We start from the raw sequence: 12,766 nt of genomic DNA on the forward strand, positions 1-12,766 counted from the left end.
AATTTGGTATAATGGATAGAGTGTTGCTTTTGAAATCAGAAAGCCCTGTTTTAAATTTTGCCTCTTAAGATTTACTGATTGTGCCACTATGGACAAGTTACTTAGTTTCCTCCTCAAAGAATCCTTCCAACTCTGAATCTTTGAATTTTATCTTTGCTCTGTTTAAATACCATCTCGTTCTCTTCAGCCCTTCAGTATTTAGTGAGGGGTATGATTCACAGTAGGAACTTATTAAATGGGTTGTAACTGTCTATCTGGCTTCTCTTCCTTACCCCTCTACCCATTCACTTTCCAACTTATAACCCTACTAGTTCATGGAGACCTCTAAAGAAAGTTAATCGATTTCTCATAACTGCTAAACTCAATGACCCTTTCTCAGACTTGGCTGTTCTGTAGGTTTTCACATTTTGGACCCCCACCTCCACCCCTTTCCGTTTTACCTGGCCTTAATCACTGAATGGATATTGCCTCAGTCAAACAGAGCCTTTAAAAGGCTAAGCTCTCCCACTGCATCCAGGATTATCTCAGTTGCCCTGATCTTGCCGCTGGACCCAGATAGCTTTGAAGGAGATGGTGAAGCTGGTGATTTTTGCACAGCCCTTTCTCACTTAAGCCTATCTTATTTGCATATCATGTCACCACTTCCCTGATGTCATGGTTCTTCTTCAAGAATGAAGAACAAACAACAACAGCTTTCTTTGATGACTTTCTGCTTATTTACCTTTTAACTAACTGGCCGTTTCTTTTCAGTTTCCAAAAGGATATCGACAATCTGGAGCTTTGGACTGAATTTAATAAGATGAAATTCAATAGGGATCACTGTAAATAGTCTTGCATTTGGGTACAACAAAATCAACTTTTTAAGTATTAGATGAGAATGACAGGGTTATATAGCACTTCTGAAAAACATCTGGGAATGGACTTGAAAGCTGAGCAACAGTTTTAAGTGTAATACAGCAACTAATAGCTGCATTAAGAGGACGACAGCTTCCAGGCAGAGAGTGATGATAGTCAGACTATAGCCTCTCCTTGTCAGATCTCATCTGGAATGTTGTGTTCATTTCTAGGCATTAAAGTTTTGAAAGGACATTGATAAAATGGAGCATTTCCAGAGAAAGACTTTCAGAATGAGAAGGGCCTTGAGATTATGATATATAAGTTGAAGGAATTAGACAGATTTAGCCTAGAGAAAAGAAGATTCAGAATATATGATAGCTATATTCAGATATTTGCAGGACTGTCATGGGATCATGGGAGAAGGGATCAGGTGTTATGTTTTGTAGAGGGCTGGAACTCTGGAAAAGTATACTTGAAACAAGGATACAACAGGGTGTTTACTCAGTGTGATGTAATGATGTAATCACTCTAGTTGGCATATACTTAGTGTAATATGGTGATGTAATGTTTCTACAGTTGACCCATGCTCAGTGTGCTGTAGTGGTGTAATTGTACTAAGATATGTAAGGGCCAAGAGGACTTGAAATAAGCAGATTCAAGACTTGAGTGTGTGCTCGAGTTTGATCTCACACTCACACACAGACATAGAGATCCTCCAGAAAGCAAGTCCGGACGTTACAATGTTTGGCACAAGGGAGCAGAAGTAGGACCCACAGATGGAAGATGCAAAGAAGTAAATTAAGACTTGATAATCAAGAAAACTCTAGTAACAATTAGTGCTGCCCAATGTCACTGCTCGGTCTGTATCCCAAAGGGATTATAAAAGAGGGGAAAGGACCTACATGTGCAAAAGTATTTATAGCAGCTCTTTTTGAGGTGGCAAAGAATTGTAAATTAAGTGGATACTCCTCAATTGGAGAATGGCTAAATAATGGTATATGATCGTAATGAAATATTGTTCTATGGGAAATGATGAGCAGACTTTGGGAAAAGTCTGGACTTACATGAATTGATGCTGAGTGAAGTGAGCAGAACCAAGAGAACTTTGTACATAATAACAATAAGATCATGTGATGATCAGCTGTGATGGTTTGGCTCTTCTTAGCAATAAAGTGATTCAAGACTATTCTAATGAACTTGGGATGGAAAATGTCATCTGCATCCACAGATAGAATTATGAAAACTGAATGAGGATCAAAACATTCTATTTTTACCATTTTTTATTGCATTTTCTTTCTCGTGGTTTTTCCCTTTTGTTCTGATTTTTCTTTCACACCATTAAAAATATGGAAATATGTTTAAAATGAATGTGTAAATGTAATATATATCAGGTTCCTTGGTGTCTTGGGGAGGAGGGAGGTAAAAGAGAAGGAGAAGGAGAAAAAAATTGGAACTCAAAATTGCAAAAATGAATGTTGAAAACTATCTTCATGTGTATTTGGAAACATAAAATACCATTGAATTTTTCTTTTAAAAAAACTAGTACTGTCTAAAAGTGGTATGACTGACCTATGTGTTCCTCTTACTTAGACGCCTTCAATCAAAGGCTGGTCAATTGCCTTTTGTGCATGTTATAGTGGAGATTCCTTCTGTGTATGGGGGCACTCTGGCATACTCTTAAAATCTGTGATTTTGAGTCAAAGGGAGAAGATAACTGTCAATTGAGTTTGTGAAGAGGGGGCTAGAAAGGCCATCTTCATGAGAGGTAATGGCTTTGAGTAGTTTTGAGAATATGAGGTTTCTAAAGCCAGTGGGAATTTTGTATCAGTTTCTGAGCATTTGTTAAGCATCTGCTACTTTGAAAAGACAGAGGCAACTTGACATAGCAATAAAAATTATCTTAACATTGGAGAGAACTGAGTTCAAATCTTGCCTTTGGCAGTTGTTTATTGAACAAATGCCTGTTAACAATAATAAGTGGAGCTATATCTGCAATGTCACTTTGTCTTTTCACAAACAGATTTATGATATATAAGGATAAGTTGAAGAAATTAGACAGATTAGCCTGGAGAAAAGAAAATTTGGGAGAGTAAATGATAGCTGTCTTCAGATGTTTGACAAGCAATATGTGGAGAAGGGATCAGATTTGTTCTGTTTGGCCTTAAGGAGCAGAAGATGCTTAAGAATTGAAATGAAAATCCCATTAATTTGAGAAACCTCACCTTCTTGGAGCTTCCCAAAGCTGCTGCTTCCCTTCACACACTTATTTCTCAGTCACCTTCTGATTTAGAAGCACTTTTTGAGAGTCTATCCATATATAAAAGGAATCTCCATTTTTTTTTAATGTTCCCTTTTTTTTTATAATAACTTTTTATTGACAGAACCCATGCCAGGGTAATTTTTTACAACATTATCCCTTGCACTCACTTCTGTTCCAATTTTTCCCCTCTCTCCCTCCACCCCCTCCCCTAGATGGCAAGCAGTCCTATATATGTTGAATATGTCGTAGTATATCCTAGATACAATATATGTGTGCAGAACCAGTTTTCTTGTTGCACAGGGAGAATTGGATTCAGAAGGTAAAAATAACCCGGGAGGAAAAACAAAAATGCAAACAGTTTACATTCATTTCCCAGTACTCTTTCTTTGGGTGTAGCTGCTTCTGTCTATCATTGATAAATTGAAACTGAATTAGGTCTCTTTGTCAACGAAATCCATTTCCATCAGAATACATCTTTATACAGTATTGTTGTTGACGTATATAATGATCTCCTGGTTCTGCTCATTTCACTCAGCATTAGTTCATGTAAGTCTCTCCAAGCCTCTCTGTATTCATCCTGCTGATCATTTCTTACAGAACAATAATATTCCATAACATTCATATACCACAATTTACCCAACCATTCTCCATTTGATGGGCATCCATTCATTAGGAATCTCCATTGCAACAGCCAATCAGCTTTTTGCTGAAGACTTATAAGTAGGAGAAAGCTGTCACTTTTCAGAGGGCAGTGCATGTCGCTTTTGGATATAGTGGATCTATCATATATTTCCCCTAAATCTTTTCTCCGTGCTAAATCTGCCCAGTTCCTCCAACTTATCTTTATATGTCTTTAACTTGTTATTTATGGAGAGGCAAACTGGTATTGCAGATAATAGACCTCAGATCCAGATTCTTCCTTTGATATAGACTGACTGAACCTGGGAAAGTTCCTTAAAACTAGGCAGCAGAACAGTTGCCCATCTGCTTTGTTAGCAGGCATTTCACAAATCTCAGGTCTAATTCCACACCATTTTTCTTCACCTCACAGTGTGCTAGATATATAGATAAAATGAATAAAAAACAGCTTTCACACTTAAGGAATTAACATTGCATTAGAAATGGTACAAATAAATAAATATAATTTGAGGAGTCAGAAAGCACTGAACTAGACAGTTCTTCAGTATTTCAGCTGATGCTTGAAGAGACTGAAGGATTGTATAAATATTTTCCAGCTATGGATGGTGGAGTAGGGTAACCTGTTTAAAGATTGCTATAGAGAATTCCTTCTAAGGAAATGGAAGCTAATTTGGCTAGAACAGATGTTAAATCAGTGGAGAATCTAATGTAAAATAAGTCTGGAAAGATTCTTTGATTTGGGTTGTGAAAGATATTAAATTTCACCTTTTAATTTAGAGGCAATGGGGAGTTACTGAAAATTCTAAAGTGCAATGAAACGATCAGACCTGGGCTTTAGGCAGACATTTTGATCTTATCTCCCTTTAAGAGAAAAGTGCCTAATTTGTGTTTGTTGTGTTCACAGAGGGACCTGTCGGGACACAAGAACATTGTTGGCTACATTGATTCTAGTATCAACAATGTGAGTAGTGGCGATGTGTGGGAAGTTCTAATTCTCATGGATTTTTGCCGAGGTAAGTACATACAAATGTGTACCTGTGATAATTTCCATGGCATTTTTTGGTCAAAAGCTTGCCGATTGCTTTGCTAATCATGCTGTTATCTCTAGGTTATAGGTCAAATGGGATTTAGAAGGTCAAGAAATGACTCAGTTCTCAATCATACATGGTTTTGACAAACAACAGTAGAAAGAGTGATCAAAAAACATTCATTTCTTATATATGTGTCTGAGCTGGGAGCAGTGCTGCATAGGAGAAAGACTATTGGGCTTACAATTAGTAAGACCAGATTCAGATTCTGCCTACATATTTCCTATATAAATAGGAAATAGGTGGGTAAGTCACCTAAATTCTGTGAGCCACCACCTTCTGGTCTTTTGAGGAGCTGAAAAAAATCCATGTTATTGTTAACTGCTAGTCTTACCAAGAAATTGAGCAGCTCAGAACTTTGTTTCTCTATTTACCTTAATTTCAGTGGTGATGTCAAGTGTTTTCTAAGCTTTAATTGTATTATAATCTACATTAGGAAAGGAAGTTTTTAATCTGAAAATTCCTTATGTTAAGAAATTATGGATCCTTTGCATGTTTGCAAGTCTGAGCTGGGGAATTAGGCCACTTCAGATTGAATGACAAAGCTATGAGAAGAGATAACTTAAGAATTAAAAAATGTCCAGGTAATTCATCCTTCTTTCCTATCCTTTAACTTTTCCCCCCCCTCACTCTGATAAATTCTCTTGGTGATGGAAAGAAGGACAGGCCAGAAAGGAAATTATAGGAAATAATGAATAGTTTATATCTTTTAGTGCTTTTTAAAAAAATGTGCTTTAGTTTACAAAGTACTTTCCTCACAATAGCTTTCTGAGTTAGAGCCCAAGTATTTTTATCTCCATTTTGCAGATGATATAATTGAGGCTTAGCGGGGTTAATTGACTTGCTTAGAGTCATGCAGTTAGTAAGTGATAGAATCAGAACTTAAACTCAGGTCTTCTGCCTCCTAGTCTTGTGTTTCCTACATTAAACTCCAGCTGCCAGTCAGAATTATTCCAGTTCAGAAAGAAGACCTAAAATTTCAGTCCTTTTGAGTTCCTACTGAGCTATAGGCTATAATTTCCAGTAATTCCCTGTCCTGACCCCCATTTTTATCAGTGACTTGGACAGAGATATAAATGGCAGGCTTATCAGGTTTGCAGATGATATAAAGCAGGGAGGGAGTGCCAACTCTTTGGATGACAGAACCAAGATCCATAAATATCTTGACAGGCTGGAACAATGGGTCCAATCAAGCCAAATGAAAATGAATAGAATTAAATGTAAAATCCTTCATTTTGGTTCCAGAAATCAACTGTATGAATGCAGATTAGAGGAAGATATGGTTTCAAAGGTAAAATCTGGAGATTTTAGAGCATTGCCTCCTCGGTGTGAATTTTCAGAGTGAGGTAGATACTCAAAGAGCTGACATGATCTTGAGTTATATTAATAAAAGGATAATATTCAGAAGAAAGGGCCCATTGTACTAGCCCTTAGTACAGGTCAGACTACATTCAGTTCAATTCAGTAAACAACAACAAAAAAAGTTTCATCTATACACAAAACTCTCTTTTAAGATATAGGAGAGGAGATTATGTGCACATAGATGAATAATAAATATGAAGTGTTTTCAAGAGAGACAGGAGGACTATTTCATTAGTTAATAAATATTTATTAAACATCTACTTCATACCAGATATTCCAGATATCCATACCAGATAATATTTTTTAACCTCTATATTATTATAACACATACATACATATATAATTTTAAAATTCTTCCTCCATGGTCTACAAAAGTCTAATACTTAACTGTAATTTCTGGAATTATTCATGTAATAAATACTTCTTTGAATCTCAAAGAAGAGAGAGCAGGGAGTTAGTATTCCTTTTTAGGCTTTATGTCATTCAAAATGTTGGTATGTCTGCATCCAAATCATTGATAAGAATGGTGAAAAGGATGACTCACCAGTTTTGTGACCTGGGACAATCCATGCCTGGAGCTCGGTTTCTTTTGGATAATGAAGTGCTTGGGGGAGGGGGAGGAGGCAGTTAGATGATTCAGTGAAGTCAGGAGGGCCTGACTTCAAATGTGACTTTAGACACTTACTAGTTTGTGTGACTCTGGGCAAGTCATGTAAGCCTAAATGCCTCACCAAAAATAAAGATGACAGTAGTTGTACAAATGGCCTCACAAGTCTCTTCTAGCTCAAATCTCTGATCCTGTTATCTCCTGCCATTAAGCCATTTTTCAAAACCATAGCTCAATTTTGTCACTTTTCCCCTAATTCATTCATTTTTGGCCAAGGAAACAATAAGCCCTGAATTGTCCAAAACAGAATCTGTGGGAGTAACCAGAGCTCTGGATAATCCCCAAATGATTATCTAGTATCAGGGAGACAGATTTTTAGCTTAATGTTAGGAAGAACTTTAGCACAAGGGGAGTTGTCTAAAAATGGAGATTGCCCTATTTATCATTGAATAATAGCCTCAGAGCTTGAAAAGACATGAGAGACTTGCTAGTCTAGCCCCCTTGTTTGACAGACACATCTCTGTCACTGGAATTAGTTGGGCTACTGTTGGAAATGTGGGCAAGGAAACTTCTGCATAGGAAGATTGGTTTGGATGAAATCTGAGGCTGTTTCCAACTCTGAGATTCTGTGATATATATATGTATGTATAAAATATAAAAGTTGTATATATATGTAAATATATAAAAAATGCCTGGGTCATGTTATTCACAGAGAGGCGATCCTGTCATGATGAACATGAGGGTGCCCTTCCCTTAATGGCTCAATAGGATGAATAATTGAAGGGAGACTCCATTTAACATCCTTTGGAGGTTCTGATTCCCCGGCCTCTCTGGTGCAAGCAGCCAGCTGCACATTCTCCCCATGATGCTTGCTGCCTTGCATTGCAATGATTGTCTGTGCCACCTACACTTTTCTATGACAGATGCTTGAGAAATGAATCCATAATCATAGCCAATTCTCAATTATCTCCACCCGTGATGAGCAAAGACAATGGGAATAAACAAAACCCACAGATCCTTTTAAACCTCATTTTAACCACTGACTCCAACCATTTCCATCAGACATTTTTGCCTCTTGAGTTGTATCTGGCTTTGGCCATTGTCATCATCTTCTCCTATCCTATTCCTTTTTGGTGAAGAGGATAATGAGCTTTGAAATGTTCAGAAGGTAACCAGTAGGAATAACTAGGGGGTCTGGATAATCTAAAAATGAGAGACAGTTCCTAAAGAATCAAGAGTCCCAGCTGTGCTCTGATGGCATTTCATATCCGTTGGGCAAACAGCTGGCAGTAAAGCCAAGGAGAGCACGTGTTGTTCCACATGTCACACAGCATTATGGATTCAGAGATTTTTAGAACTGGAGCAAGCCTCTGAGATTTTCTGATTGAACCCCTTGGAGGTCTGTTTAATTTCCCAATTAAGTGTCTCACCTAAAATAAGCAGCTGAGCTGGGATTAGAATCCAGGGCCTTCAAGCACAATCCTTTCACTGCAAATCTCTTTATTTTTTAGATCATCAGAGTCTCTCTCAAAGGGAGGAGTCTTCTTTTTTTTTTCTTTTTTTGTGCATTGCAGAAGGTAGTGAGATGGAATGAGCATTGTACTGGGTACCATAGGGGGAACTTTTTAAAGAACCTCTGTCAATCATTTCCCCTCTCTGGACTTGCTGGTGAAGTGAGGTGATTGGATTGAGTGATCTTTCTGTGAGGTATCTTTCTGCTTGAAAATTCTGTGGCTCTAATTGCTGTCAACCTCCTCTCTTTTCTCTGCCAGGAGGTCAAGTGGTGAACTTGATGAACCAGCGTTTACAGACGGGCTTCACAGAGAATGAAGTGCTACAGATATTCTGTGACACCTGTGAGGCTGTTGCCCGCCTGCATCAGTGCAAAACACCCATTATCCACCGGGATCTGAAGGTAATAGGCCAGCCCAGCCATCAGCCAAGTTTAACAAGCACTTATCCTATATTCTTCACTGCATCAGACAGTTGGGGGGGACAGGCAGAAGGGTATGATGCAATGCCTGCATTCACATTGTTTCTTTTGTAGTTCCAAAGATTTTATACACACACACACACTACACTGTTAGATTTAGGGTAGCAGATCAGTGATATAAGACCCAGTTCTACTTCTTACCTGTGTCTCCCCTTCCCTGGGCCTTTATATCACCATTTGTAAAGTGAGGATGGAGTATGGGAAGGGGAAAGGGAAGGTTGGACTACATGAAAGTCCTTCCAGGGATAACATTGTTTGTTCATTCATTTCATTCATGTTCAACTCTTTGTTTACTCCATCTGGTTGTTTTTTTTTGTTTGTTTGTTTGTTTTGTTTTGTTTTTTTGGTTTTTTTGTGGAAAGGCAAAGATATTGAAGTGGTTTGCCATTTCCTTCTCCAGCTCATGAGGAGGAAACTGAAGCAAACGGGATTAAGTGATTTGTCCAGAGTCAAAGAGCCAGTAAGTGAGGCTGAGTTTGAACTCAGGTTCTTCCCGAATTCAGGCTCAGCATACTGTCCATTGTGTCACCTGCTTGCCCCTCACTTTAAATGCTTCAATCTAATTTTTTTTTCCAATCTAATTCTTAAGACCATGAGTGGACAAACTACAGAGACCTGGTTTTGTATTATCTGTGAACCAAGATTTGTTCTTACGTTTTCAAATAAAGTTTTAATGTATTTAAAATTGTAAATACAACAACCAAACATTCTTAGCTTAAGAGTTATACAAAAACAGTGGTTTAGATTATAGTTCCTGACCCCACACTCTCATGTTATGTTTTTATATTTTTATTAATGTCTTTTTTTTTATCATCGTTGTTTCTTGGACTGTTCCTTCCTCACCTCTTCCAGAAAACTATGCCATATAATAAATAATATTTTTTAAAGAAAAGGAAGAAGAAAAAATTAACATAACTGATTAATACATTGGAAAAATCTGAAAATTTATGCTGCATACAATACAAGTATACTTCTCACCTCAGCAAAGACGTGGGGTGGGAGTTTCTTCTCATAGCTATTCTTTTCAGCCATGCTTATTCTTTATAATTTTGTAGTCTTTTCACATCCTGAATTCTCACATACTCTCACCTCAGCAACACATATTTTCAACATTATCTTTTAGCCAATTTTGTAAATTCTTTTTATTTTGTGCTCTCTCATTTCTTTCTTTCTTTTTTTTTTATTATAGCTTTTTATTTACAAGACATATGCATGGGTAATTTTTCAGCACTGACCCTTGCAAAACCTTCTGTTCCAAATTTTCCCTTCCTTCCCCCCACCCCCTCCCCTAGATAGCAGGTAGACCAATACATGTTAAATATGTTAAAGTATATGTTAAATGCAATATATGTATACATATTTATACAGTTATCTTGCTGCACATTTTGTAAATTTTTTAAAAACATTTGACATTAGTGAATGGAAAGGAGGGGGATAATCCAGGAGGAAAAAAATAGCTATAGACAGAGATAAGGACTCCCGGACATAGTTCAACCTCTAAGATAAATGAGAAGCCAGTGACACCCTTGGCTCAAATAGCCTGGCCAAAGGTGATTCATGTCATAGGTGACTTCTTGTTCTTTCCTATGAGGAACAGGTTCTGGGGAATCTAGGCACTCAAGAGGCTAATCAGCTTTTGGGTTTTTTTGAGGTTTAAATGGATCTACGCCAACACCAGTCACAGTCATTCTTATGCACAAAATGCCTCATGTTTCAGCCCAGTCTGCTTCCTACTCATGGTCAATATTGACTCAGTGACCATGATATACAAACCGGTCTTTTCACTGGGGTTTGTATAATCCAACTGTAAAATAGTGAATGGTGTCATAATTTTAACATGAATCCTCATAGGATCTATAATGTCTTTCGAAAGCTTATACTTCAAATTCTTCACACACACCTTCCCCCCCCCCCATCTCCCTTATTTGATAGGGGAAGCAAAAAATTAAAAGTCCAGGGAGAAGTTATGTAGAACTGGGTGTTTTGAAGCCAAAGGATTAAGGTCCTCCAGAAGAGGCCCTTGGGAGCTATATATTAATCCTAGTAATTCTCATAGGGATCAAAACCATTTTGGATCAACTTTTTATTTGGTGGAATTGCCACATAAGCGTTTGATTGCAAACTGTGAAGAAAGTCATAGGTGATATAAAGTCAAGTTTTGTAACTTCTTTCTAAAGATGGAGTTGTCCTTCAGGGCTTAGCAATTCCTGTTTTCACAGGCCAGCCACATGGTATAGTGGAAGGAACACTGATTTACAGTCACAGGTTCTATTTTCAAATTATGACTACACTGTGAGAACAATCTGGGTCCAGTCATTACTTCTGTGGGCTCTTGTTTCCTCCTTTCTACATGTAGGAGATTGAATGAGATAACCTTTGTGATTCCTTCTTGCTATAAAACTACAAAGAGGGGACAGGGGGGACAATAATCACACCCATATCCCAGGATTATTGTGAGGATTAGATGAGAAAACTCATAAAACCCTTATGCCAACCTTAATTGTTATATAAATGCTAGTCATCATCATTATTATTGTTCTCTAGAAATTAACATGAAAGAGCCAGAATAGCACAAAGCATATAATCAAAAGCATATAATAAAAATCAGGTGTTTTCATAATGTTTCAAGGTTTTTACAAAGCATTCTCATCATCAAAAGTCCAGCAAATAAATGAGAAAGCTGATGCTCAGGGAGGTCAGCTAATTTGCTCAAGGCCATTGGAAATTATGTGACAAGTGAAGATGTAAACCCAATTTCTCTGACTCCAGATGCCATGATTTTTCGCCTGAGTACATAGCTTTTCATTTCCATAGAAGGTCAGAGAATGAAAGGCTTATAGCATCAGAGATTTAAAGCTTACAAGGACCTTAGAAGTCAGCTTGTCCACAGCGTGAGAACTGAGACGGGGAAGAAGTGGGTGACTTGCTGAAACTTATACTGTCCCATTTCCTTTTACTTAAGATCCAGTGTTTCCACTGGACTGTGTCACCATGGATGGAAGTAGACAAGCAAGACTTTATGCTGTAGTGAAAATCTTAGCTGTTCTACAAGAAAAAAATAGAAATTTCTGGTAGATTATGCAATGGATAAAGCTCTAGGCCTTTAGTAGACAAGGTTCATCTTCCAGTCTTAGAAACTTATTAGCTGTGTGACTCTGGGCAAATCACTTAACTCTGTTTGCCTTAGTTTCCTCATCTTTAAAATGAACTTAAGGAGAAAATAGCAAATCACGCACTTCTTCCAATTCTACTTTCTGGAGTCAAGTAGAATGAGTCTAAATTTCATTTTGATGTGACAGTTCTTCAAACACTTGAGTGTCTGATGAATAAATGAGTCATGCTTGTTCCAAATTTTTCATTCTCTAGGCTAAACCATCATTAGCCCCCATATGGCAGGAGCACAATGACCTTTATCATCCTGATTAATCTCAGGTTCTCAGAATCCTTTCCTTAATCGTGGTATACCAAGAATGGGAACATGAGTTATTTCTTGTCTTTGCCAAGAAAACTCCAGTAGGATCATGAAGAGCAACTGAAAACAAACTCAACAAACAAAAATATAGCACTTTAAGGTTTACAAAGCACTTTACATACGTTAACTCGATTGATTTTTCACAAAACCCCCCAAAACAACTAAACAACAACAAGAAGAATTTGGATGCATTTAGTGAACAGACTGTTTCAGGCACAGAAAACTGCAAGAAGAAGGATAAAACTAGTATTGGATAGTAGGGTGGAGGGAGGCACAGAGTATAGTGCCCTTTTGTCATTGAGGGAACAGTGGGAGAGGAGTTGTGACATGTAGAGTGGGGCCATTCATAGTGAGATTTCACTGTCAGAAATAAAAGTTGTAGAGGAGCTTGAATGTAAGCAGAGGAGTCTGAACTTTAGTCTGAGGATACTATCAAAGTAAGTGCTAACCAAAGAATTCTAAGCGAGTACTATTGGTGGAATAGAAAGAGCATTAAACTTTGGGCAGA

General features: G+C 37.6%; 1 protein-coding gene across 13 annotated transcripts in view; it reads left to right on the top strand.

Annotated features, from left to right (window-relative positions):
* Positions 1-12,766, top strand: part of AAK1 (AP2 associated kinase 1) — a 242,795-nt gene that overhangs the window by 113,821 nt on the left and 116,208 nt on the right. For all 13 annotated transcript variants that reach the window (XM_031950606.1, XM_031950605.1, XM_031950611.1 and 10 more), the window contains exons 4-5: positions 4,641-4,749; positions 8,566-8,708. In XM_031950606.1, the coding sequence (XP_031806466.1) occupies positions 4,641-4,749; positions 8,566-8,708 (252 nt within the window). The remainder of the gene's footprint in view (positions 1-4,640; positions 4,750-8,565; positions 8,709-12,766) is intronic.

The sequence above is a fragment of the Sarcophilus harrisii genome, chromosome 2 (genome assembly GCF_902635505.1).
Source record: "Sarcophilus harrisii chromosome 2, mSarHar1.11, whole genome shotgun sequence".
Lineage (NCBI taxonomy): Eukaryota > Metazoa > Chordata > Mammalia > Dasyuromorphia > Dasyuridae > Sarcophilus > Sarcophilus harrisii.